Source organism: Anopheles stephensi, chromosome 3, assembly GCF_013141755.1.
Source record: "Anopheles stephensi strain Indian chromosome 3, UCI_ANSTEP_V1.0, whole genome shotgun sequence".
Classification (NCBI taxonomy): Eukaryota; Metazoa; Arthropoda; class Insecta; order Diptera; family Culicidae; genus Anopheles; species Anopheles stephensi.
Window position 1 is genome coordinate 74,061,301 of NC_050203.1, and position 27,186 is coordinate 74,088,486.

At 47.5% G+C, this 27,186-nt stretch overlaps 2 protein-coding genes across 2 annotated transcripts; one reads left to right on the forward strand and one right to left on the reverse strand.

Moving 5' to 3' along the window:
- The first annotated feature begins 273 nt into the window (after positions 1–273).
- On the forward strand, positions 274–1,347 carry LOC118510731 (tRNA-splicing endonuclease subunit Sen2). The gene is made up of 2 exons (XM_036052944.1): positions 274–948; positions 1,019–1,347. Exons 1-2 carry the CDS (start codon positions 417–419, stop codon positions 1,306–1,308), a joined length of 822 nt encoding a protein of 273 aa, XP_035908837.1. The 5' UTR covers positions 274–416; the 3' UTR covers positions 1,309–1,347.
- Positions 1,348–3,105: 1,758 nt separating this feature from the next.
- Positions 3,106–23,313, reverse strand: LOC118510732 (zinc finger protein 177-like). The gene is made up of 6 exons (XM_036052945.1): positions 22,497–23,313; positions 13,585–13,867; positions 12,140–12,633; positions 8,314–8,479; positions 3,633–3,716; positions 3,106–3,556 (listed from the first exon to the last, which is right to left on the reverse strand). The coding sequence occupies exons 1-6, from the start codon at positions 22,686–22,688 to the stop codon at positions 3,399–3,401; spliced, it is 1,377 nt and encodes a 458-aa protein (XP_035908838.1). The 5' UTR covers positions 22,689–23,313; the 3' UTR covers positions 3,106–3,398.
- Between the last annotated feature and the right edge of the window lie 3,873 nt (positions 23,314–27,186).

Consider the following 27,186-nt stretch of genomic DNA (forward strand, 5'->3'; position numbering starts at 1 on the left):
GACAGCTGACGTCAGTTAAAACAGTTGACAGTCGTGAATGGGAAATTACATTTTCTCCATTTTTCAACGATTTTGTTGATGATAAAATTCGGTAAAAAATCTTAAAACCAGCGACAAACTCTTAAAGGGCATCAAACTGTGCTTGAAATTAGTGAAAATATTTGTTCAGTAGCTGCCAGCTGATCCAGTCCGACGAAATGTCATTTTGATGCAATGACAGCACCTCTTGCAACACAAAAACGCTTGAATCAAGTCGACAACAAGAAACGCTTCAAATGTAAACAATCATCAAAAACATAAACAAACTCGGAATCGAACGCTCAGTGCGATAAAACGTGCCTTGTTATCGGAAACCAAAGAAAATGAATATGAGTTTAGTGTATTTATAGGAAGTTCCGTACCGTATATAGCGAATCATGGCGTCCAAAGGAAGTTTATTTGCTTATAACCTTAGAGCGAAGAAGAAAATCGTACCAGAACTAGCACGAACGCTTCCACTGCCGGTTAACGATAAAGCCCAGACTGAACCATTGCAGATAGATGCCGTTTTTACGGGTTTCTCAGTTGATGTTACGGATTCCGAATCCATTCGTTTGCTATGCTTAAATGGAGGTTTCGGACAAGGTATGTTGTCACGAGCATTTCCGGCTTGTCTTACAGCCACGCGTGAGCTGGTGCGGAAACGCAAACGGAACACAAATGTGGAACCAACTCAAGATACTGTGAACGAACCCTTGTGTTTATTCTTAGAAGAAGCGTTCTTTCTTATGCATACGCTAAACATTTTACGGGTAACAGATTTGTTCGGTAAGAGTATAGACGTACGAGCAGCTTTCGAAAGGTTTCGCAAAGTAAAGCAAAACTTCCTAGCGTGCTATAGCGCATATTTGTACCTCAAGTCGAAGAACTGGGTCATAAAGAGTGGAATCAAATTCGGAGGAGATTTTGGTAAGATTTCTTTTTCACACACTGATACAGTGAGGATAGATAGTTTTATTTCCCTTCTCCTATTTTGCAGTGATTTACGTGAAAGGACCACAGTTTTACCATGCATCGTACATTGTGCTGATAAAGGAAATGCTGGAGGGAAAACAGATCAATTCACACACGGTTGATGGGCTGGACTTTCAGGGGTTCAATCGGATTGCGGAAACAACGGCAAAGGATGTGCTGTTTCTTGAAGTACACTATCCCGCAAATCTGGATCTCTCGGACGCTGGAGCCTGTCTGGAGCAATTGAAGGATATTCGTGTTGCGGAACTATTTACTAAGCACCACAATTACTTGGCAGCACGAAATCAGTCATGAAATACAGTGTGCGTGAGGCATTTCTACTGAATAACTTTATACACCTTTTTATTGTAGAGATCTCTTATAGATGCTAGGTAGCTTTAAATTAACATCCGTTGCTCATGAATCCTAACTTTTACCGCGAAATGGCAGGTCATCCAAACAACTTCAGAACTCACAGGACTTCTTGTGATAGGCTCACTATTCAGATGCAATAATCCGTCATACGAAAAGCTAGCGATGAAGGGAATGATCACTGGCAGATCATACCATGGAGGCCATGATGATACTAGTTCAACCCATCGTAGAAGAGAGAACTCGAAACTATCAGCGAGGGTTTCGAAAAGAATTAGATATGCCGTGGACCATACGACAAAACTTGGAGAAGATGGCAGATTAGTAGTTTGCCAAGGACCTGCATCAGTGAGATGTGCTTGATTGTCTTGTCTTCTAGCTAGCGCTAAAGAGGTCCATCACATACTTTAAGGTGGACGCGGTGAGGACATAGACACAATAATTTTAAGGCCGCCCCTATATAGAACTTACCAAAGGAGTGGTTCTGCTAACAAACTCTAATTTACGCAGGGGTAATGTACAGTGGATCAACGTCTTTGAAGTCATCCAAAGTTTCACCTATCTTAGGTCAAAAGTCAGTTTAAAGAAACGTCGTCAAAAACATTTCAATCGTCTGTCGCGACGTCTAAGGCACACCTCTAAGACATAGACGGTGTCTCGGTGATCTACCAGCTGAGCAGCAAATTTGTCAAGACAGGTTTCGGAGGGCTGATCACGTCATGAGAATGATACCGGACAACCCACCCCGTAAAGTCATTTCATCCCATCCTCCACATGGACAAAGTAGGAAGCGTAGTCAAAACTGAGCTAAAGTGTTGACGTGGCTGTCGGAAAGGCCGGGGCATTTGATTGGCACTCGATTGTGAGCCCCAGAAAAGGTAACCTACAGCTGATGGCGTTTCCACGTACGCACCATATCGGGATCGATCGCGACTTCACCGGTGGCCGTGTCATGCGGGATACGAAAAAACACCTTACCGGCAGCAGTTCAGTCGACGTGGAATTGGATCGCTCATTAGAATTCGGACGAAAGTGGTTGGTTAGACGAAAGCTAAAAACCACCGTGGTACGTTCGCCCATCAATGAATGCGTGATTAGTGTGTGCATACATTTGCCTCTAATTATCCCACCCCGAATGTCTCACTGCACCTCGTGGGTCCCGCTGATGTCGCTTGAAAATCAAAGCAAAAAAAATAGCAAGATTGAAAGAAAACAAGCGTCCGATCGACAGCTTGCGATGGATGGGAAAGGGTTTTTTTTTATCTGATTCGAATGGGTTTGTGTTGTGAAAATTCAGGTTCAGTTTCCCGCGCCGGGTGGAGTGAAGGGCTACGCGACGATGCCGATCGTGTGGTAGCGAACGTTGCGAGTGGATTAGTATGCGCTTGAAATGCATACTTATCCCCACGCATGCCCACCAAATACCCGTGGGTACTTGATACACGGACACGGACTGTAAAGAGATTTATAGATACCGGCCAATTTGTCACACGAGCTCTTTCCCCCCCCCCCCCCCCCTTAGTCAATCGCAGCAAAGTGTCCCCAACTCTCGCTTCATCTACGTTGCGGATCGGTTGTTTGTTTGATTTATGTAATTAGAGGAGCTTACTTTAATGGACTATCAAGCTGCAATAAGTTATTTTCACACTTGCTAAACATGGCCGGCCCGCCGTCGATGATGGTGGGTTGGCGTTATGGTGGTCCACACAGGTTATAGACAGCTACTCAACAAAGGGGTTTTTTTTATAGTGTTGTATTAATAGATTACTTAGAAACGGGGTGTTTTTTACACAATTATTTTTTTGAAATAAATATTATTTACATCCTCCTATCAAACAAGTAGGTATCGAATGAATGTAGAACAAAAAACAAATAGCGATTCAGTAGGTTCGTAGGTTCGGCAAGAAATATCGAAAACACATTTCATGCCAGTCAGTCAGTCGTTTTTTTAAACCCTAATTCTAACCGAATTTTGTACAGCCTTTTTCTTCTGATGAACGTTCCCCCCTTAGTAGGAGCTCTCGAGCAGGGTCCTAGCGACTCCTGGTAATCGGTTCCGCCTTCGAGTGGCGCCAGTGATAGCGGGGAAGTCTTTCGTCGGGCTTTTCGTAGCCGAACAGTGGTCCAATCTCCTCACCATCGCTGCGCAGATCACTGTCCACATCGATCTCGGACTCGGGAGATGCATTTTCTGTGAGAAGAGAAGCGAACAAGACTTAGAGTTAGAGTGCTCAGTACTAGGCTGCACGCGCAAAGGCGCTACATACCTTCGTGCGTTTTCATGTGGGCCTTCAAGTTGCAGGCAAGCGCGAAGGACTTTTTGCAAACTTCACAAACGTGTGGCTTATCACCTGATAGGGAGTAGAGAGAGAGAAAGATAAAGTTTTACATTAGTTAAACACGTTAAGGTAAATTTGCTTATTAATAGTTTATTTTCAAAGTTCCATAAGAAAGTGTCGCAGCTAAGAAACGTAACCTCGAACGCACCACAATTTTCTTCCAGATATCAACCACGAACCCATTTATCAACCTCGCCCAAAAAATAAAAAAAACTCCCGAAGAAGGAGAAACGCTAAAGGCTGCTACCGAACTTTATCAATCCGCACTGCCCGCGTTTCGCCGTTGATGCTGTTGCTGCGTCTTTTATAAATATTTCTCCGTTAATCGTTTTAGCTACTTCGCTTCGGTTGCGAACCACCAGGCTGGCGCACCAGGGAGTGGATGGTGGATCGAAGTTAATTTTTATTCCACGCCATCCTTACATCCTCGCCATCATCCTTGGGGCGCTTTTGTTGTTGTTGTTTGTGGCGATGGGAGATTGGATCGAGGGAACGGATAGAGGACAAGGGACACCACAATTCACGCTAGTCATCCGAACGTGCATGTGGGTCTCTCTTGATGATGGTGGCTCCGAGTTTGTGGTTTTTGGGACATGCACAAGTGTTGCGGTGAGGTGCTATCGTTAAAAACGAATGCTGTGGTGGAATGAATCATCCGATGCCGTTCCAGGGTCGTTTGTTTTGTGAAATAGTGGACATGAGAAAATGGGTAGCTGATTGTCACCTTGGCGATGAATATTTTAAGCAACTCCTCCAGAAGTTCTTCAAGTATTGCACATTTGGATGGAGCTAAGTATTGTGAGTCGCTTATACACCACAATTCTCATCTTCCTCCTGACGATCGTCGAAGTTGTGGACATGAAAAACGAGCTCAGGTAAATATTTAAAGCGTCTTGTCCAGAAGCCTTCAAGTATTGCACATTTGAGGGAGCCAAGTTCGTTTCCAAATTGAATCGATCTACTTAGGGTCCCTCATACGATCCTTTTCTTCTTCGTGGTGATCGTCGAAGCTGTGGACATGTAAAACGAGCTCAGGTTAACATTTAAAAACGTCCCCTCCCGAAGTTGTCCAAGTAATGCACATTGGAGGGAGCCAAGTCCGTTCCCAAACTGCATTGATCTACTGTGAGTCCCTCATCCACCACGATCCTCTTCTTCCTCGTGTTGTTCGTCGAAGTTGTGGACATGAAAAAATGGGTAGCTGATTGTCACCTTGGCGGTGAGCTCAGGTTAATATTTAAAAACCATTCCTCCGGCAGTGCTCCAAGTATTGCACATTGAAGGGAACCAAGTACACCCCGTTCCTCTTCTTCCTCCTGGCGACCACCGTCGTGCCGTGCTTTTTGATTTAGTTTTCGGACACGGACGCTGGGATGGGACACCGGGGCAGCTTCTTTACCATGGTAGAAAACGGCCGCGTCATCATCAGCACGATCATCAGCAACATCCTCACCGCAACGAGCAGCAGCAGCGGGCCACTTTACTGACGATCCCATCGTTACCGGCTGATTGCCGCTGCTACCAACCATTGCGAATGAGATTGAATCGTGGTTGGGAAGAAAGGGACGGTGGCGGTCGGGAGCCGGGGATACAGGGCGTTCGCCGGCAGCGCTGCCCATCACAAACCGTTCGGGTTGGTGGACGGAGGCCAGACAGATAAATCACGACATCCACCGGGTGAAGACGCACGACGCAGTCCCGTACCACTGTGTGCAAAGCGAGCATCCACTGTCTTAGCGTCACCGCGCATGACCCATATGGGGGGGTTGATACGAAACAGGTGGTGGAGAGGTGGTCAGGATGGGTTGATCTATGGAAATGGAAAACCAGGAGTGTGTGCACTGGCCAGGGTTGCAGGGTGCAAATGGGAGAGAAAACCAATTTAGTTTTAATTTCTTCTTCGACCGAGCTTCCTTAGCACTCCACCACCTTACAGCTCTTCCCTTTGCACTTGCTTTTTAAAACAACAGAACCGTCGGGCACGACTTCTTTTCGGGAGGAAGAGTAACTGGTTCGAAGCAGCAGGCGTACTCGGGCAGCACACCATTTACGTGCGCGTGTGTGGTGGCGCGTATTAAATTATTGTGTTTTCGTTATAATTTATATTAATCGTATTCTCGCACACCGTTACAGCTGTGGAGATCAATCTCCGTGCAATCTGGTTGATGAGGATGGTGATGAGGTGAGGTGAAGGGAAGGTGGCAGATCGTGAATCTTTGACGGATCCCGCCTTCTAAGGTTTGCCCTTTATGCCACGGGAAAAAGGGTATGAACTTTGATGCCGGCCGTTAGGTATGTCAGAGAATTGGAATCGTTTCTCAACATTTTTGAGATATTCTGGGATGAAGAATTTCTTGTCGAACAGTACAAAAAATTAACAAAATTCCGAAAGTCCCAAAGAAAGCAATAAGAATTTCCAAAGACAAATTGAGCTATTGGTGGGACTCAAAGAATATTGTATATTATGAGCCAAGTGAATGGAGCCTCCTCTTACAAGACCCTCTAAGATAAGGCAGGGCCAAAAACCCACCTTTTATTCCAACTGAAACTTACCGTAACACCTAATAACGAGATAAAACAAATAAAACCAAAATAAAAGAGGTTCCTCCACCTCCCCCTCCCCGCTTGTTCCTTCTCTAATCCCACCAGCTTGGACGGCGCCAACCGAACCGAAAGAGGATTGTCTATTATCCATTCTAGAATCTGATCAAGGGAGATCACGGCCGGGTGGCAATTAATATCTCCCACTGCGGGAGAACGGTGGTCAGTCTAAATACACTAACCATGAGGCTTCAGGCTTTCCCCCGTGACTTAGGGGAAAGAGCGAGCATCATCCCATCATCCGCATCGAGACACGTCCCAGCCATTCGGACAGAAAGGAAGCTGGGGGTTGTGCTGATTAATTATGGCTTATGGTAATTAATGGAGGAAAAATTATCCAACTCCCCCTGGCCGATCGCGAACCCCGGCGAACATAAATATTCGTAACCTGGGTCTAGGCTTTCGATCCAGCACTGGCTACTGTTTTGGATTGCGGGTAAGAGACTGAGCGAGATCGGCGAAATGATTTATAGGAAATTAAAAGGCTTTTTTTTGCATCGTGTTTGGAGGGGTTGAAGCGTATGGAGCGGGGGTCAGGGTCCTAAGACTTAAATCAGCTTATGGTAGCTGGTAGCAGATCACGACCATTGCGTGTGGTGATTATCGTGCGCTATTCGATTGCTGTACGACGATTCCGGGTGAATCGGAACCGTGAGAAAGCTGAGATCCTTTGGTGTGGCGTGCTGGATTAATATCGTCCTAGCCGACCACTAGACCGCCGTAATAGAGCTATCATAGCGTGCGTGCTTCGATCATCTAAAGGCCAGGTATGCCGGGGTTTTATTTTTTGTACTCTTCAGTCTCGATCAGTCGACTATCTAGAAATTAATCTTAATCCTTGGACCGATCTGCTACAGGGTAAGAACTATCGAGGCACTCAACCTAGTACAAAATGGCCCTCATCAATCAAAACAATGGCGTGAAAGCTGATTCTCGCCGTGTGATGGACAGGTCCGGGATCCTTTTTCCCTTATCCTGACTTACGTTTCGTTACGTTTTTGTTTTACTTTATCTCACTTTACCCATTTCCTCAATTAACCTATCGGTGGGAACTCCGGTGCAGAGGAAGCAGGATTCATTTAGTTATGTCCTTAAAAAAAATGCATCAACACCCTTCACCCACATCGACATTCCGGCACTATTTGCCGTGGATTATAAAAATATTATCTTGCGTGAAAATGGTCCTCTCGACTCGAAGGTACGCAAGAAAAAGGGCCGTCAATCGCTAGCAAAACCAGACCAGCAGCTCAGCAGTCAGGAAGTCAGGAAGCGGATGGCCGTTAAAAAATCGAGCCTAAAGGATGTGCCAGGTCCGGACCATGCAGGTCCTCCTCATACGTGGACGTGTCCTGGCTCGGGGTGCGTTTATCCTATTTTTTATGTGCTACAGTTGCTCTGATGCTGGTGTGCCGGTGATGATCGCTGCTGCCTTTTTTGCCCTTCGATCACGCCAACAAACGAACCACTTGACTCGTTCGTTTTTATTTTTCTCTCCCCCTTTTTCTTTGGCTCGATTCACCTTCAGCGCTAGAGGGTGTTTGTTCCCTTTCTTCTGGACGTTCGTAGAGTGCAGCAACCTGACTGCATCTGGCTGTCCCAGCGTTTCAGGACACGAATGCCCGCAATTGAATGCTGGAGGGAGTTGAAACAGTGTTCCTTCGGAAAGTTCCGGACCCCCTAAATCAAGCATGTCGAAAGCCAAATGTTTCCGCTTTACACGCAACAATGAGGAGTCGGAAATCGTCCAACGCCATGTGCATGTCCTTCAAGCGAGGGCAAAAGGAAGAGCTCATGATTCACGTTGGTTGGTTCGCCCCTGGAGGCCCGTTTTTTTTCGTCTTCTGTTGCTTAATGTTTTCACTAACGAACAGGTGAGTGAACCATTTGGTAGGTTCCATTCGTTCGTTAGGCTTTATTTTGTACGATTCGCCATAAGTTGCGGCTAAAAGTGAAACGGTTGATCGTGCGTACGATCGCGCAATCGACAGTCGTACGTTTGCGTACTTACCGGTGTGCAGGAAGAGATGGTTCTTTAGGTTGGTTTGCTTGGAGAAGCCGCGCGAGCAGATGTGACACTTGAACGGCCAGGACCCGTTGTGGACGTAGGTGTGCGATTTTAGATCGCCCGGCGTCGGGAAGGACTTCGAGCAGAGGCTGCATTTGTGCGGTTTATCCTGCCGATGGGTGAAAGTAAAAAGAACGAGAGAAACCAGCAGTTAGGCAATTGAATTGAATCATCTCCTGGGAACCCCTTTCGGTTCCTGTTTCCAAGAACTAAAAAGGCCGAGTGAAAAGGCAAATAGTGTTGTACTAGGGTACGGTGATAAAAATCGATTCTAAAAGGTTCGTTTTTTCCTCCGAAAGACGGCCATCCCGCCAAAGAGGACGCAATTCGACCACTTTTACGGCAGGTGTTGCCTTGTTGCGTCGGTATGTTTCGGGCAGGAATTTTATGGATACAAAAATCTTCCCAGCACTCTTTCTGTCCTTTTTGCGGGCCGGCCGGGTTTTGATGGGTTAAAAATGCGTTTCGTGCCGGGATCTAGCCGGTTTAGATTATGGACGGATTGTTTCAGTTTTTATTGGTTTATGATTACCGGCAATCAACCTGTCGGCCGGTCGGGGAACGGATGTAGGTTTTTTGTTGTTGCTGAGAAGGGTTGATCGGTTTTGATCGTCCCCGATATCTAACAAATGTTGGTGTTTTTATCCGTTAAGAGATCCGGTAATGGGTTTGATATTGGATTGGACGAGTCGGGTGTTCAGCATATTGTTCGAAGAAAGTTGACTCTTACGAATTCCAGTATTGTTTGAAAAATTCTTTTGAAAAGAATTTTTTTACGTTTTTTGCTGATTGGAATAAAGTATTTCTAAGAAGCTCTTAAAATGCTTTAATTAAGCTTAGAAGTTCGGGATCGTCTCTCTTAAACAGCTTACAAGTCACACAGCGCCAGTATTAAGCTTTGAAGATCTGTTTTGTTTTAGAAGCGCAAGATCATATTTTAAAGCTGTTGTAAGGACTTTTGGATGGTTTATTTAGCTTTAAATCTAAAATTTTATTCCTGACGTTGAAGAACATCTTCAAGGTCGCTTCCTTTTGAAGATCATCAGATAATTAGGTGCTGAAGCAAATCATCACCAACTTCAAGACAAAACTTCCAAAGCCAGCCAGTTTTTAACTTCCAAAGCCACATCCAAAAGTGGTTGCTCCAATTATCAAGGATTCTGGTAGCCACCCCTACCGGAGTCACTAAACCCATTCCACGTGTAAGAAAAAGGTGCCCGAAATTGCTCGCCGCCGGACGCCGGAGTGGACATTTATATCCTACCCCCAAAAATACCCCCCCCCCCCCCTCCGAAAAAAAGTCTGCCACAAATGTTTCTGGCCGGCACCGCATCAAAGCATATCTCACTAATAGCTGGCCGTAACTCACGACGTTCTTAATCGCTCGCTCGTTTCGCTGGTATCCACCACGGCATGCAACCGAACCGGTGGCATCACTTTCGATTATGTGCTTTCGCTACAAAACAACTACTGGGTGCTGCTTCTGGGCGAGATTACTCCCGGAAGCCGGTACGACGGTCGTACGCTCCCGTGAAAACAAATAATGCGCCCGGCGAAATGGATCCACCGTGCAGTGTTTCCCAGTGAGCAATAATATTGACGCACCGCGTATCCTCGCAGGTACGATCAGGTCAGTTGTCGGGTAGCCCGAGTAGAGTTCTTTTCATCCACCGCCAAGTCAAGAAGTCACAGGTAACGGTAGGCTACATGGAACCAACGGAAACGGATAAGGATGTTCGAGATTCGCCGTTCCGGGAACGCGTGGTTGAGAGGGAGATCAACCAAAAAAAAAAAAAGGGTCCCGCTTGTGAAACTGTCGCGAAAAGTTTTATATTGATACACCCTAAAATGTTACGGGTCATAACGTAAATGGTGCATTATCGCTCGGAGGTCTCTCTCGATGCAGCCCAGTTGGCTTTGGGTCGCTCCTCGGGCTTCTCGGGTTTTGCCTTTCTGGCACGGTCGATCGGTGCGGCGCTTTTATGACTTTTATTTTTTATTTTTAATGCCGTTGTTTCTGGTTTTTGCCCATGCCGGGGAACGTCCAGAAGCCAAGGATTGCGGTTACTGAGAGGATGGTTGAAGCTGAACACAGCAAATCCAGCTCCTTACTGCCAGCGCTCTGTTTTGCTTCTTAATGAAGCTCTCTTTCGCTGGGTCTTTCCCCCGTCCTTGTGCAGACTGTCCATATTGATTGTGTATCAAAAACAGTAAAAAATAAAAACCGGTCCATTTACAGAATGGCTTCATTCGGGTTGTTTTTTTGTGTTTATCAGCGAAATATGAATGTTTATATTGGAAATTAGTTTCCTCCTCGCTTTGCCCCACCACGCACGTAAAGGTTTGTCGCTTTTAGTTCTCATTATTAAAAACATTAGTAAAAGTGGTTTGCAGTCGGAAAAGAGGCTTCAGGAGTTAATTGCATCCATGCATTGGACATGCCAAGAGCCTTAGAAAGTGACGGAGGGATCAATTTTTAATCAAAACATTGTACCGTACTCCACTGTACTGCAGCTGAAAAGTCGAGCCGGGCAATCGTAAATTAACCGGCTTGGCTAATCAGTTTAATCGACCTATCGAAATCGAAAGAAGTCATTAAGCGAACAAAGCCAACATCCAGCCAGGCTACGGGGCAGATGTGGCATGTTTTTGTATAATTGAAGTCTCTGATAGGATATCTTATCGAGTCTCTGGTTTCATGTTTCCGATTGTGACAAAACTTCACCCGAAAGACGTCGGACGTTCGTGGGATGACCTTTTGCGGTTGGTGAAGCTTTTGGGTTTCGGTTGCTGATTCCCGAAAAAGCAAGGGAAAGGTAGAGAGAAATATGAGTTGCGCCCAGCCAGTGTCTTGAGGCTTCCAATCTGGTTTGATATTTACGAAACCAGCTGGGGCTGTTGGTTGGGATGACAACAACGGTTAGCTGGGACGAAGATCTAAGAGCGGTGGACACCGATCGCCAGTACAACTCAATCGATCATATATGGGATATGAAGGGGGGGGGGGGGGCACTGTAGTGGCGGTGGTTTGAAACATCGAACCCGGGGTGACAACATTGAAGCTGACTTTGATTGATGGGATCGACGCAAAGATTCGAACGGGCTCAAGCCGGCGATGGGCACTTATAGTCCCAGCGCATGCGCCGCCAAGCGTATGGCACGGTGGCTCGGTAGAACCACCAGGAAACCAGTCTAATTATCTTTTTAATAAATTCTTTTTAATTAAGTTCCACCAGAACCAGCACTCACGCACACACGCACACGGTTTCGGTGCAGATGAAAGTGACCGATTCGCCCGGCGATATAAACGGGTTTTATGGGTTCTTTGGGTTCTGCGTTCTTCAGGAATCGTCGCCAGCGTCGACCAAGTGTGTGTGTGTGTGTTTTAAAAAATGCGAAAATTGAGAAATTCTCTTTGATTGCAAATGAGATCGGAGGTATCTTGGGGACTCTAAGGCCGAATGCATTCGAGTTGACGGTTTTTATATACCCCATTCCCGGAGAGGCTACCTGATGCAGCCGTACCCGGGGTGGTAATTAAAGTGGCTAATAATCATAAAAAACACGAATGTTGTGTCTTTTTGTTTTGCTGTCCCGCCAGAAATACGGGAGGATCTTGACAGAAAGGTCTTTGGAATTCGCGAGCGGTTGTTTGTTGGTGAATCCCGATACGTCTCATAAAAACTGATAAGAAGGGATAAATGTTTTAATTACTGGACGAATCGTGGAATCGATGGCGTTCCTCGGTGGACCTCCGTCTTAGCCTTACCTTGATGTGCGTCATCCGGTGGTAGTAGAGGTTGGAGCTGGCGGTGAACCGTTTGCCGCACACTTGACACTGGTGCGGCTTTTCGCCCGAGTGTATCCGGACGTGGGTATTGAGCGAGCTGGACGTGCTGAAGCCCTTGCCGCACACCCCACACACGTGCGGCTTTTCGCCGGTGTGTGTGCGCATGTGCCGCTTCAGAAGACTAGGACGATCGAACGCCTTGCCGCACACTTCGCACGGCAGCATCGCCCGCTCGGAGCGGGCCGATGGACGGGCCTTGGGTGAGGCCCGAGATCCTGGTCCGCTGGAGATGGCCGCCAGCTCGAGGTCCAGCCCGGCGTCACACCGATCGCCCCCGGTACTGGCTCCGGACGAGATCGAGATCGATGAGTCGTCGCCCGACACCGATTTGTGTTCATCTTCGGCGCCCGATGACGGTGAGATCGGTAGCATCACCCGCGACAGGAGCGACGTCGAAAGGTCCAGCGGTGAGTCTGCAAAAATGGGGAAGAAGTCCGGATAAGTGATCGCACAACGCTGATCGCAACATGCGGATTTGTTCACGGTCGAAGTTCTCGCGAAGCTGCTACACTTAACGCCTCGTTTATTAATCGACCATCATTAGCGCTAATCTAGCTCATTCATTTCACACCGCTTCATTAATTGTGCAGTCGGGAGTTTTATCATTCCACACACACGAGGAAACGGTCGCTGCAACCGGTAAGCTTCCTGGCTGGTACCGGGCGAGTACCTGGTGACAGGAAATTAATTCCCACCAGCCTGTGTGTGCCAGCCAAAGTGTTATGGAAATCAGTTTCGGGCTTAATTACTCCCGATTCTCCCGGCTGCCGTTAGTCTCGGGATAGCTCACGCCCAGAAACACCGCCAGAAAGGAGATCATTATAAATGCTTTTGAGTTAACACTCGGAAACGAAACCGTGCTCGAAAAAGGTGCAACAAACTGCAGCTGCTGCAACTGCACAAAGGAAATGGCCATCAGGAGACGGCGCAAATTCTGTGCCAAGAAGAATTCCAACGTCCCAACCGCGCAGACCTTCCAATAATCTCGAAGCGTAATCTACCGAATTATTTCAATTATTTTCTTGTTAAGAAACACAACACTCATTTGTGTGTATTAATTTAAGCTCGCTTTCGGGAGCGATCGTCGTCGTCCACAAGGGCGACCTCCAAACCGCGATCCGCGATTACACAAACGAGAGCCGGCTATTATTGATAAAATCACTATTTTATTTATTACGAAAAATCGCTCTCCTCGTAGTCGTCGGTACGAACAACACACCAATGCATGCGTGTGCTGGGAGCTGTACGTGTGATGGGTGAAATGAATGCTATCTCAGATAGGGCTCCAGATGATCTCGAACGGGCTACGGGCTTTTGTTTCTTCGGCGACTCCCCTTAAAAGGGTATCGGGGGCTGGTGCTTACCTTCGAGGATCGAGTCCATCGTTTGACGGTACAGCTGGCTACGCATCCGGATGAAGAAGAGCTCCTCGGGACCCTCGGGCAGGTAGTACACGACCAGCTCCTGATGCGACGGGATTGCCTTCACGATCTCGTAGATCGGCTCACCTTTCACCTTGGCGCAGACCACGTTCACCTGTGGGCCGTACGTTTCCGACACGCGCAGGAACCGGATCCAGTTGCAGTGTCGTACCGTTCGTCCGTTGACACTGGTGATCTCGTCGTACAGTCCAAACCGGTGTCGAATCTGTAAAGCAGGGGTTGTAAACGTACGGTTATTACGCTGCACTAACAAGCCGTCAAGTGACAAACGGTGCCTTATGCAGGCTAAACAGCTATTTCCTGTGTTAAATCGTACGCTTTCACTCAACAAGTGTGATTTACCCCATGACACGCATCGCCAATGACATCTCGTAATGGCTTAATTAATGACACTTAACGCCCCCTTTTATATTTTCTCCCCTACGCTCGTTCCGCTCCGGTGAACTATCCGCTACGGACCGCCCCAGGTAATGTTCCCCTTCATGTGATTTATGAAAAATTACTCAACCATGTAACCACCGACACGTAAACCGACCATTCCACGCACAGAGGGTGGCTAGACGGTTCTGCCCTTCTTCTTTCCTTGCAAAGCGTTAAACTATTGTCACTTTACGATTCCACCATCCGATCTTCTCCACATGGACGACGATGAGGACGACGCTTAACGAGTGTAAACATCCGTCGATCCCTGTCCAAGAGTCTTCCCTCCATCGCCTTAGGCGATACATATCTAAGTGGACATCGGGATGAACGAGCAACGAGCCATTCATGATCCGACGATACAGATCGAAATTACAAATGTTGGATAATATATTTCGATGGCCGCCACCTGCCGAAGTCTTTCCCGTCGGTCGTTCCCGATCGATCGATCGATCGTTCCAATCGCCATTACTGCCCCGGCCAAAGATTGCACAAATGTTTATGAATATATATGAGGAGATAAAATAAATTTCCGCTTCGCGCTACTTGTTGTTGTCGCGCGGAGGCTGCGAGCATCCAGGCCGGCTCGTACACGTCCACTCGGGTCCACAGGAAGGGAAAAGATCGAAAAATGATACCGAATTGATGATCATAATTTGCAATTTCGCTGTAGCTGATCGTCTCCAGTGTGTGTGTGCGTGTTCCGGGGGTCAGAAAGGCGTTTGAGGGCATCGAAAGACATTACCGATTCCTGGGAAGTCAACAAACCCTTTCAACGAGAAGATGAATGCCATAAAACTGAGGGCCCTTTTTCGGGTTTTTGGGGCAATCGATTTTTGTCCCTATAGCCCTGAGACCTTGAATAAATGCCATCATTGTGCCGAAAATGTTGGAGATGATTACTGATCCCATCATTCCTGACGTGGTTTACGAGGGCAACAGGGCTTTTGCAGTCTTTGATCCTTGCGATTCCGCCCAGTGAAGGGAATTTCCTATTGAAAGTATTTTTTATCTTCGTTTTCGCGATATAAATGAAATATTCCTCAGAAATTGGGATCTTGCTTTAAGAGTCCTTGAAGAAGCATTTTTTTAAATAAATATCTGTCCTATTCTTAACCCTGGGACAACACGCCAGACATTCTTCTAAGAATGTCCTACGTAGCACATCATTTCTCTGCTAATCCATTAGAGAAAATCATGTCCTGTCATCTCAGAAAACAACTCAAACCAGTTCACAACACACAATGCAAAAGATGTTCTACGATCATTTCTCAGCGATCATCGAAAGTGGTTGCTGTCGAGTGGAAGAATTGTCACTTCTGATTGTCCTCTGATTTATCAGCCCATAACTCCCACTCGTCTGGATTCCAAGCCCAGTGGTGATTTATTCTAGCTCAGACAGGCTCGCGATCGCGCGATGCCTCGCCCAATTCCCAGCCAACGATCAGCTTTGCATGTGCTGGCTGTGCAGAACAAATTGTGTGTGTTTGACAATTTATGCACAATTATCGCATTTGATTTATGAATATGAAAACTGTCCGCCGTTTGCAGCTCGACTGTTGCGTTGGAAGCTGATCAACACTCCTGAACACTGTCCATTGCCGAGCCTATGAGGCGAGACGGAGCGTTCTACTACGCTAGAAACTAGTTTTGCTTCCTGCGTTCTGCGGCCATTGGCTCGGTCGAAACGATGGTTTATTGATTTATTCGTTTATTATCAGATTTTCGGTGGAATAGGAAACGAACTCGGCACGGTCCGACTCCTATTAATTTCCGAAACTACTCTACTCCCATGCCCGTGGCTGATCCTCCCATCTCAGATCCTTCCGATTATCCAGAATAACCATAAAGATCGATAGCATCCTCAGCGAACGATCATCATTAAATGAGATACTTCAGGTGGATCTGAGCGTTGAGTCTGCGAAGCTATGAGCCAACGATAGACATATTCGGTCCATCGAATTTCGGCAGTAAAATAACGGATTGCCATAAAAATGACTCCAATAAAGCACGGCATCGCCGGGCATCGATCTCGTTCTCCGGGATGTGCCTCGGGATGACCGTTTCTGTCATGGCTTCTTCTTTCGTTTCGGGAGTTGGGTTTCAGTGGTTGTGGTGTGCTGTCCCGAGGTCAGCAGGAGATAGATTTTAACGCACATAAACTTCAATTTGTTCCGGAGCCATGGGAGACGCCATTCCGGGCATGGATATCTTCCCTCAACAACCTCAATGCTTGGTTGGTCAAACGTTTCGTGGTGGACCCACGCTGGGATGCCAATCAGACGCTACCATCTAGCTGAAACACGATACAAGACGTACTACTGTATCGGAGGCTTAACAAGCGCAACGGCGTTCATCATCCGAATTGAGCCATTTGTTCTGCAGTGATTCCACAAATATCGTCTCTTGTTTCAAATATTTATATTAGAAGCGATTGTAGAGTTAGATGAGAGGTTTCAGCATTCAGAAGTTTATCTTAAATTAGTTCTGTATTGGTCTTATTTTAACAACCAAGTGAGAAAGAATGAGTAACCACAAGGGATAATACTCTCAGCCTCTGTACAATTGCAACATGATCACGATTTTCCAATTTCCTTCCCCAAATGCTAACCACAATCCGAGTTAGAACAGCTTCCATTATTTGCTTAGAATTATCTCCTCGGCACGCGTCCTATTCACGTGAGCAAACGCACAAAGGAATCAACGCGGAGCTGCGTCTTCCGAAAGATGAGCTCCAACATGGGAATTACCGATTTGATCCAGAACAAAGGAAGCATAACTCCACCACAAAAGCCCTGACTCATTTTCGGTAATGAACGCAACCGAGAACATTATCGGATATTCTTACCAGTTAGCTCTTCCGGCCCTGCGCTTCGACGTGAGTCTGATTAGGTGGAATGAGCTTTCGGTTTTGTTGCGCCGACCTGGCTCGCTCGACCACCGGCCAAAGTCGTGATCAATTTATCTTCCAAATTAATATTTATTAGCTCTAAAACGATCACCCAACGGTTTGGGGGTCGAACTACGATCAGCGGGGCGAAGAACAACACAAGCTTCGAACCCGACAAATGACACTAATTTAGAGCTTCCTCACATGCGAGCTCGAGGCACCTGAAGCTTCTGTGACCCTCGTAAATCTCGTCGCGACGATCGCACCCGCCAATTCAACGTTCCCAAAACATAACAACAATCCCATAGACTTCCTCACCAGAATAGACTCGTCGATTTCAATTAATTTACTCCACACAACCACACATTCCGGACAACCGCGGCCTCTCGAGCGTCTCGATGTCTCGACCCACCCGGGATCAGCTGCCCAAGGTACGAGGAAAGGCTTTCAGGAGGATTAAGCGAGACTGTCGTGCTGTTGGTCGTGATGTACTCGGACCACGAAGAAGCCCACTGAGCCCGCTTTATGCAAATGAACGGTCGGCCTTTTTATCTCGGGATCACCGGGTGAGAGAGGCTCGCTACCAGAACAACTGAATTCGGATCCTAATGTCACGGCAGCCGGGCTGCATTCCACACCCTGAGACGAGCCGCCGAAGGAAAGGCGTGTGAGACGAAACTCAATTAAACCGTTGTAAGAGCGCCTTCGAACAAAAGTTTGGAACCAACCGAGCTTCGATCGGTCTGCTGATGTCTTTATTAGCGATTGAGTTGTTCGAACGGTAGCAGAGTCGAAGATCCACGACCCAAACAACTGTAACAGTACAATGTTCGCTGCTCTCGAAGCTGCTAAACGACTCCTGGCCAAGATGTACGATATCTCCTACTCCGAACGAGGCTTGGCTCTATGGTTTCTGGTTTTCGCAAACGACCCTGGCCCGAGTGCCGGAGCCCACCGTGAGCAGTATCTCCGCGCATTATGCATAATTAAGTAATTGTTTAATTACAAAACTCGAAACGTGTTTGCTTCTGGTGCATTGTCGCATGCGCGGAATGCATGGGAGAAAGTCCCGCTGTCCCGCAACAACTCAATCCGGCGAGTCGTTCGCTGTGATTCACGCGACTCATTTGCATCTCGAATGAAGAACTCGAGCCCCCGCCAGCAACCAGTAAGCCTCTAGGTGGCTGACTCTAAACTCCAATCTTTATTTGCACAATTATCATAAAGATCCCGAGTGTATTTGTGTGCGTGCGGGATCGGCTTACAGTTCGCCGATGGGTTGCCAATTCAATAACCATAACTGTCAGATGATCGACTGAATGAGAATGGAAGGACCAGATCAAACAGACTCGCAGGTCGGCGTCGGCTCCTTCTGTGCGCTGTCCGACTGACCGTTGCATGTGCAGCATCTGCAACAACCGGATGAGGACGATTATGATACGACGACGAGTGGACACTTTGACATGCAACTGGCACTGACTTCTGTCTTTGCCCTTGATTTTCCACCATTCGCCCTCCGATCCCGTGTTCCCGTATCCCACCGCGACAGCTGACAGACGTCCGAGGATCGACGTGAACGTTCTCACGCTCACACTGTACTGCCCGAGAGAAGGAAGCTGGTTTGGGTTCTCAGGACACTGATCTTAAGTACTGAATTTATGACCCGTCCACCGTGCGACCTTCTCAAGGAAAGGGTATCGGTATAGCACCTGACCACGGCCCAGCAAATTAGACCCAGTATCAATAACACTGCGTCCATGATGCAAGTCCGAGGGATATTCCTGCATTCCATCCTGGGCGAAGCAAAAGGATTCGGTTACGGGTAACCTAATCCAGAAAGTGAGGTTAAGACTTTCGCCCCGATCCCAACAGTCGATCGATGTCATGCGATGTCAGTTTCTCCGATGATCGATGAAGCAGCAGCATCAGGTGTCCTCCCAGTCATCTATCAACCTTCGGCGTACCGCTTGCCCAGTAGCTGTGAGGCAAAGAAAGTCTCGGCTCTCGGGAAGAAATAATTAAAAATCAATCAACCAAAGCCTCGGTGGCCTTTGTTTTGGTTGACGCGGTAGGACTTTCTAAATAGCCTCGTGTGGTTGTGGTGTGATGGTGGAGGGCTTTGATTAATACATTCACACATTGGAGTGGATGGGATTTGAGGCTTGACGGACTTCTTCTTGGGTGATCGTGTCCTAAGCTCTATCCCACGATCACCTCGCAAGAACCTTAAGGCTAAAGAGTCAAGGCGAAGTTGTACGGGACAAAGCGGAGAAGATATTTATTATCATTGCATTACTGTCTGACCGTCGTTCGAGCCCCTTTATGGAAGCGGATAGGTGTCCACGCGCCTCAAAACGTACTTCGAATCAGCATATTCGTCCATGCACTTAGACGTGGTGGTCGCTGGACAACTCGGGACCTTCCTGCTAGAATGACTAGAGCGACGCACTGGGAAGTGGATTTGGGCCCGTACGCCTTCTATCCTGGGCCGCTGTCTCAAGAGCAAGGTGTAGGCATATCGAGCACGTTGTCCAGGTGTCGAGTTGTCATTGATTAGGTTGTCACCGCAAAAAAGCGACACAACCGTCCACCAGCTCCACTCAACTGTGGGAATGGGGCGACCAAACGAGCGATCAAATTGCAAGGCTTTCCGCTCGCTCGACCCGGCCCCAGTCTCGATCCCAGATCCGATTCAAACCAAACTGATCGTTTCTTTCTTCACTGCCGACCGATTTATGACCCCGATCCGGTAAGCCATAAACGCACCACGCTCAGACCAGCCGTTTTTGGCCGAAAAATCTTTCACACGCCTTCGGTCCTAAAACTCGAGGATCGATCGGCGATTTGATGCAACGACCCGCAAACTGTATCCCGAAGCGCATCGAAAGGTCATCAATTAGTGATCGTTCTCCAGGAAATAGGAGCACCTATCAAATCCGATGTTGCACCTGCACCTGCAAAACGGTCCAACGCTTAATGATCCCTTAGCTTTACGTCCAGAAATGTTGATCCTTCCTTCAGGTTTGTTACGGTGCTTCGGGATTCGTTTGGCCTCCTCTTTTCCGATCGATCACCGAACCCGAAACCTTTTTTTTGTGGCTGTTTGTGCTTCATTCCTTTGGCACATCTTTTCCGAATTTCTGAGCCATTATCGGCGCCATCTATCTCGAATTGGCCCAGGTACCATTCCGCGTTTGTGCGTCTCTTGATGCCGCTTCTCAACGTCCGCCGGGTTTATGGTGCCTCGTGTCACAAACGGTGCGGTGACTTCGGGTCGGTTCAAGTTCAAGTTTGTGAGACAATTTCCCGTCGTTCGCTAATGGCCGCTATTCTTGCGCCCGTGGGCTTAGGTCATTCACTGACACCGCAAAGACGCAATCTGACTTAATTGTGCTTCATTATGTGACTTGCTCGTGTTTACTAGCTCCCCGGGGGATGATTCTCCCGTTGCAAGAGGTTCATAAATGAATTATGCAAAATCGTCCACCCTTCAGCCCATTGATCCCCGGCCACAGTGAAAGTAATGCACCCCGAAAAGTACTACTACGACGCCCGTTTGGTTCAATGGCCGCTTATCATGTTGCGCTATGATTATGGAAATTGTGCTCGTCGTCGGGGAGTCGTGCTACAGATTCACACCGAAGAGGTTGTTGGCATCCGTTTGTGTGTTGCGATCAGCGAAGGGAGATAATGGAAAAAAGGGGAGGCTTGCCAACCCCTAGACTAGCCGAGCGCACACGAGCCCATGAACTTGTCTTGGTGCCCGGTTTTGCTTCGCTAGCTAATTGAAGCAGTCATTTCTATTTCAAGATTGTGTGGAATGTTTCTGCTATTATTCAATTGCAAAACGCATCATAATTCTCCACGCTGCCGCCGGTGGAGATCGGTAGCGGTACCGAAAAGAAAGAGAAATGGTTCAGCCTTTTTTGCCCCCCTAAAGCGGGGTAAAACTGTATCAGATTGGTAGCTCGGCGGGCGGCAGGTTCGGTGAGCCTTTTGCAACCGGTCATTGGCAGCTGCTGGGACGGTGGTGGTGGATGACAGTGGACCCATTGCGTGAGTTGTTTTGTGGTGCGTCTTCTTATGATTTAATTGCTTGCATTTGTTGTGCGGTTCGAAGAGAGAAAACCTGGTGTCAGTCACACACACACACAGGGAGGAAACGTATGGGATTCAAAGGGTGAAACTGAAAGTGCACCCAGGCCAAGGCACGGCACGCCGTCAACCAGCGCTGCCGACAAGTTTTCATATGGAACGTTGCATTTTTAATTGATTTGTGAGTGAGCGAACCCTCTTTGCCTTCTCGACGCTCGAGTGTCTTCTTTCTCCAAAGGCGGTGAGAGTCCGTGCAGAAAAAGTGTAAATGAACTGCTGATCGTTACGTTGATTAATTGTGGAACAGGTTTGGCGAGACTGGGTGCGCTCTCAATAAGGAACGGGAGCTAGGCGAAATGGGACATTATCGGTCTAATTAAAGTGGCCGATGGACGGGCCCTAATAGAGCGTGGTGCGGTTCGGTACGGTTGGTGTGCGTTATCGTAGTGGCGGGCCAGCGAGAAACGAGTCTCAAATTAGCTCACACTTACAAAGTGATCATTCGACTTAATTTGCGTTATACAGAGAGAGAGAGAGAGAGAGAGAGAGAGAGAGAGAGAGATTGTTTCTTCAAACTGCATCTTAAACTTGGTGCCTTTGCTAATAGCGTTTGTTTGCTTTGCTGTTAACAAAACCATCAATAGGGCGTTGTTTCGTTTGTTTTTGAGAAGAAGAAAAAAAATCCTGACACCCCTTTTTCTGATGGACAAGCTATTCTTTAAGACCCTGCCACCGGTTCTCCTTCTGCAGAGTGGAAGTGTGGGAATTTTTATTAAAAGCGTCCAGTTCCGCACTTGATGGTTAGAACCGTCAGCAACGAATAAAAGGGGTTCGTCGCTTGGTATTTTGAGTTTTTCGTTCCTTGACCACAAACTAAACCGACCATCGCACCCTCATAATTCTTGCATTTTAATTCCGAGCCATAATTATAATTCTAGCCAGCACCGCAAGCGGGCTAGAAGAAGTGGTAGAAGTAGTCGAGCAGAATTCTCCTAATTGTCGCAAACACCGAGCCGATGATCTGGTGTATGATTGTTTCTTGAAGCAAAATGGCCCGCTTTTTTGTGGCTTCCCCCCCGTAAGAGTTTCTGCTGGTAGTTGGTTGTGGTGGTGCGTAAACAGACGATGCGTAGGAGCGTCTTTAAGAAGTTTTCCCACCGTCATGGGAGGATGGTCAGACAACCGTTCGCAAAGTGGTCGGCCCTTTCCGTTTTCTTCACGCCCGGCTGCGCACAATCGCAGCTCACACGCTGGTCAACGAATCAAAACGCTGCCCGGGGTATCGGATCGGTACCACCCTTCCCGGCCCTGATAGTTTGCAGCCGGGCATCACAAAATAGAGCGAATGTGGGCAGCTTCGTACGAGCAAAAAAAAAAAAAAGGACTGCCCAAGACATTCTACGGGTGTACGCTAAGAGCAGCTACTTACATCATCATCCGGCAGGGCGGTAAAGATGGCCAGGTTGTCGATCCGTACCGTGCCCTGGAACGGGTAGCAGAGCCGTCCCTGGGGAATCGGTACGCTCGACCAGACGGTGGCCGTCTGTTCCGACGAGTGACGAGCGCCGACACCTGTCACGGCGAGGGCAAATTCCTGCGGTATCAAAACACACGTCTCCATCGAGGGAGACACACATACGCGGAGTACGCGAAGCAGCTTAATTAACCGGTTATCAATCACGATCCTTGACGGACGAACACTACGAAAACCAGTGGCAGCTGGTGGCACGTTGAAATTTTTGTTTTTGTTTTTAAGGTCCACCACCACCACCAGCGTTAACTGTCAGGGTTCAGCCCGGTCCGAGCGTGTTGTTTTTCGTTGTTGTTTTTGCTCGTGTCAGTTTTATGTTTCAACTCGTTTTCGGTGTCACTTCCTCGTGTGGTTTATGTTTATGTGGGTCTGACCGTAGACGAGTACAATGCGCACACAACACGTTTGTTAAAAATATTCACAATTTCACATGATTCCTATAGGCTGAGTATATAGACGATCATCGACAAATCTCCTAAGATTTTCGCTCATTAAATTGCTTCACTCCGGACTTCACTTCTTCAACGCAATATGATTTATTGCTTCCTCCATGTACGACAAACTTCACATGCTGAATCTCACCACCAGTACCAAGTTGCCCACGCACCGATCGTAACCAAAACACTTCACTGTACGCCACGGAACGCAACCGCTAGCTAGTCAATGTTCCTGTGTGTCCCACGGACCCACTTGTTTCAGCGTTCGCATCGATACTGGGCACGCGAGATGCTCGCGTTCCAACCATGACCTTCCAATCTCTCCACCGTACCCGAGGAACGGGAGGAAAAATAAAGTCCCCCCCCCTTTTCTTTCCCAGCCACCCGGCTTTTCTCTGTTGCTCCCCAACTGTCGAGCGATCGGTAGCGCAGCATCGCAGAAACCGATCACCTGAGCATACGGTAGCAATGAACCACGGCAGAAGCGATCCGATCCGTGAAAGCTCACACGTATTAGTGTTTGTGTGTCTGTGTGTGCGAGAGAGCGCTTTTCCAATGCTCCAAAGCCGAACGTTGAAGCGCGCTCGCGCACGCTGCTGCTCACCAAAAGATCGGAGCTTTTGTCGAGCGTTCGTTGTCTCTGCTGCTCCGCCTTGGATTCGGATTCGGAAAGCTTTTACGGGGGGGGTGTGCTGGGGGTTGGGGCGCACTTGAGGGGAAAAAAGGAAAAGAATTGAACCGCTTTTTTGTGTGTGCTGAAAATACGGTGACAAAAAAGGAACAAATAAATATCGAAAAGCGTTCGCTGCTGAGCGCGTTCAGCAAAAACAAAAGACTTTAAGCGACGAACCTCCGAATCTCCCTTTTTGGAGCTCTATGGGCGCAATATACTTTTTTTCTTCTTCGTCTCCCGGTGGTTTATAAGGCACAAAAATTGAACATTTTGTACCATACTCGAGCGGCATTGAACGGTTTCGTATGTGTCGCGCGAGCGTTCCAGCACAGTTGCGGTTGCTCAACCGAACGATCCAATCGGCGCCGTCGTTAGCGTGATCACGGCCGATCGCTATGATTTGTGCAACGGTCGTTAAATAGTGCCGCGTTCCGTGGTTCCGATTGGTTGGTGTGGTCGTTTTGTTTGTGTCGCTTTTAGCTGTTTTTTTTTGTCTGATTTGGGTTTAGCATAAGCATCGGTCGGGAGGGTTTTTTTCTCTCGTTGGAGGTGGTAACATTGTTATTGTTTCGTCACGCGCTGCTTGGTATTGTACAAAGGGGCCGGTTGTTTACACTGCCGAAGGTTAAAGATGTATGCTCTGCTGACCGTTTTTTTTCTTTTCTCCACAGCTTGCAAATGCCGGATGACATTTAATACAGTTAATTGTGATGCATTATAGGGTTAATTATCAATTTCGGAAGCTTTAATCGCTGCAAAGTGGTTGATAAGTGAAAGAGTAATTAGTAGCCAGTTTCGGACGGTCAACCGTGAGCCGTGGATCAATAAAGGAAAACGTTACGGTGGAGGTTCTTTCACCCCTTTCCTCCCTTTTATCGGAGGATATAATTTGATTGGATCTTTTCATCGCACGAAAATAACAGCTTCGCTCCGGTGCTGCTCCGTCGCTGTGCGACGTGAAATGATCTGAATTCGTAATCAGCTGACAAGTGTACACGAGTGGTATGAGGAAAAGAAAAACAACACAACCAGTCCTTCATGCGTGAAACCATTTTCCTGCTTCAACCAGGAACCCGAGCAAACCGAACGCAAAGTTCACATAATCGACCCGGTTTTTGATCATGTTTGCTCCCATTGAGGTACCATATACAGGTGCCAGAAACACACACACGACAGAGACGGAGGCGGAACACACTGGGTGGAAGCTGTGAATGGTCCTGAAAAGAATAAAGTGCGACAATTTACACCTCGCCACGGATAACACGTTTTTTGCATTCTCACCAACGACCGGGCAGCACGGGCCCGGGGGTTTTTCCTACCATGTTTGGGTGCTTTAAAGACGACGATGCGTACGATTGCGGGTGAACGCGCGCGCATTTGCTGGTGGAAAACGCACCCCGTGACTTGCTTACGTGTCACAATCCATCAGTGGGGCGGGCAGCGAGCGACGATTGCGAAATGCGATTGATCTCCATTTTACACGTGCCGCCCTGGTAGAGCAACCTGTGCGCACACACTTAGCGCGATGCCGACCGGAACGGTACGGTTCATGTTTGTCCGGGTTGTTTTTTTTAGTTCTCTCTCTCTCTCTCTTTTTGTGTCATTGCTAAGGGTGAGAAACGAGCTTAACAAGCTTGTGCTACTGCTTCACACCTGACCACCATAAGGGGACATTTAATGGCAATGCATTTATTTATTGTTTCGATCGGCTTTAACGATTTCTCTCTAGCAAAACGGCCAGACCGTCCCTTATGAATAAAAAAAAGATGTCTTTTTATTTAACGACCTCTTAGGTCATTCCTGTCATTTCTGGCTTACCAGACTTGTTGATACCGCATAGTTGGATATTCATTCCTCACTATGGGGGAACGGCCCAGATGAGGTTTGAACCCAGGTCCAGCCGTGTGGAGACCGGCGCCGTTATTACCTCGGCCACCGGACCGCTCCACGTAATCTATTTTGAAAATTTTTCTCAAATAAAAAAAGTTTAACTCCTAGTGATTACAGATTTAAGATTCAATAAAACAAATTTGAGACTAGCGAGCATAGGAAAAATTTCTTTGGTGCATTGACGCAGACAGTAAACCTAGCAGATGATTGATTTCATAAATTACAGGCTCGTAGTTCAAATCGCATCCATCGCACATGGCTTTGAACCAGCGGCCATCTTTCCTATCGCCGCTAGAAACCAAGCTTGTAATGAAAAAACAATTGAATTATGGTTTTCAGCCCGCCAAACACCATTCTAACCACGATCGAATCCACCCTGATATCGGTCCAATTGTAAGCAAAACCTGTGCAAGACGCATCCTGTGCACACGCGATCGCATTTGGCGACGCACATCATCGTTCCGTCCGGGCATTGCACGTGGGCATCGATAAATAGCTAAACCGGGCACGAAACAATAGCAGCCCCGGCACAATTGTCCCGTGGCATCATCCAGGCAGATAGTTGTACGCGAGCCGACGACGTACAATTGCGTGTAGATCACGGCTTGTAATTAGTGTGCAACCCGTACACAAACGTACAACGGAAAGCGCCTCACTACAACGATACTGTTTTACGCATTTCACTAATCGGAGCTACCAGCAAAACAATCCAGCGCGAAGCGTTCGATGCATTTCGATACGCGATCAAGTCACGCACGCACCTTAGGGGTTGGGCTTGGTGCGATCCGATCGGGAGATCATTGCAGTACATCCGGATTTGATTGTAAAATCGCGGGTAAGATCACGGATCTTGGCATTGGAAATTATCGGTTTAGGGGAGCGGCTGGAGCCAGATGAAATTAAGTGCAGGCTGCATTTAATCAAACTACATTAGACCGAAATAGAGGGTTGTAATGTTCGTTTGGGGTGAAGCAATTAAAGGCGGTTGGCAATAGCAGACGTTTTGCGTGCGTTCCTGGGTGTTGTGATATGTTTATTGGAGTTTGAGTCAAAATGTGTGGAAATGGGTTGTGAGATGTGTGGAAGGGCCAGCACTGTGAGTTGTACACAAATCTCATCATTTTGCAGCGTATTAAAAGCACCAAGTTATGGTGGCCTGGTCAGGTCATGAGAATGGCACCGGACGATCCAATCCATATGGGAGGACGAAGCTTGGTAATATCGAACTGAGGGGACAGTTTGTAAAAGGTCTGGAATACCGGATTGGCTGGCGGAATATCGGATCGGAGCTAGATCGTGGACGGTTTAGAGGTCTCTTAAGTAGGCTAGGACTGGGAAGCGCCTGCTAAATAACCAAGATCAGTAGAGCTTGGATAACAATTTCCAAAGATTATTCCATGACGTGCTAGATTCACTAACTAAACCAAGTAACAACACTGCCCTTTACTGATCAAAAAACCTCGAATGCCAGCAACAGTGAAAATAATTTAACCGTATATCTTGTGCTCCAGATCCAGATAATACCTAGCCAAAGTTATTTGTAAGTCAATTTTCAACACATGCAAGAGGATCATTAACGAAGTGCATC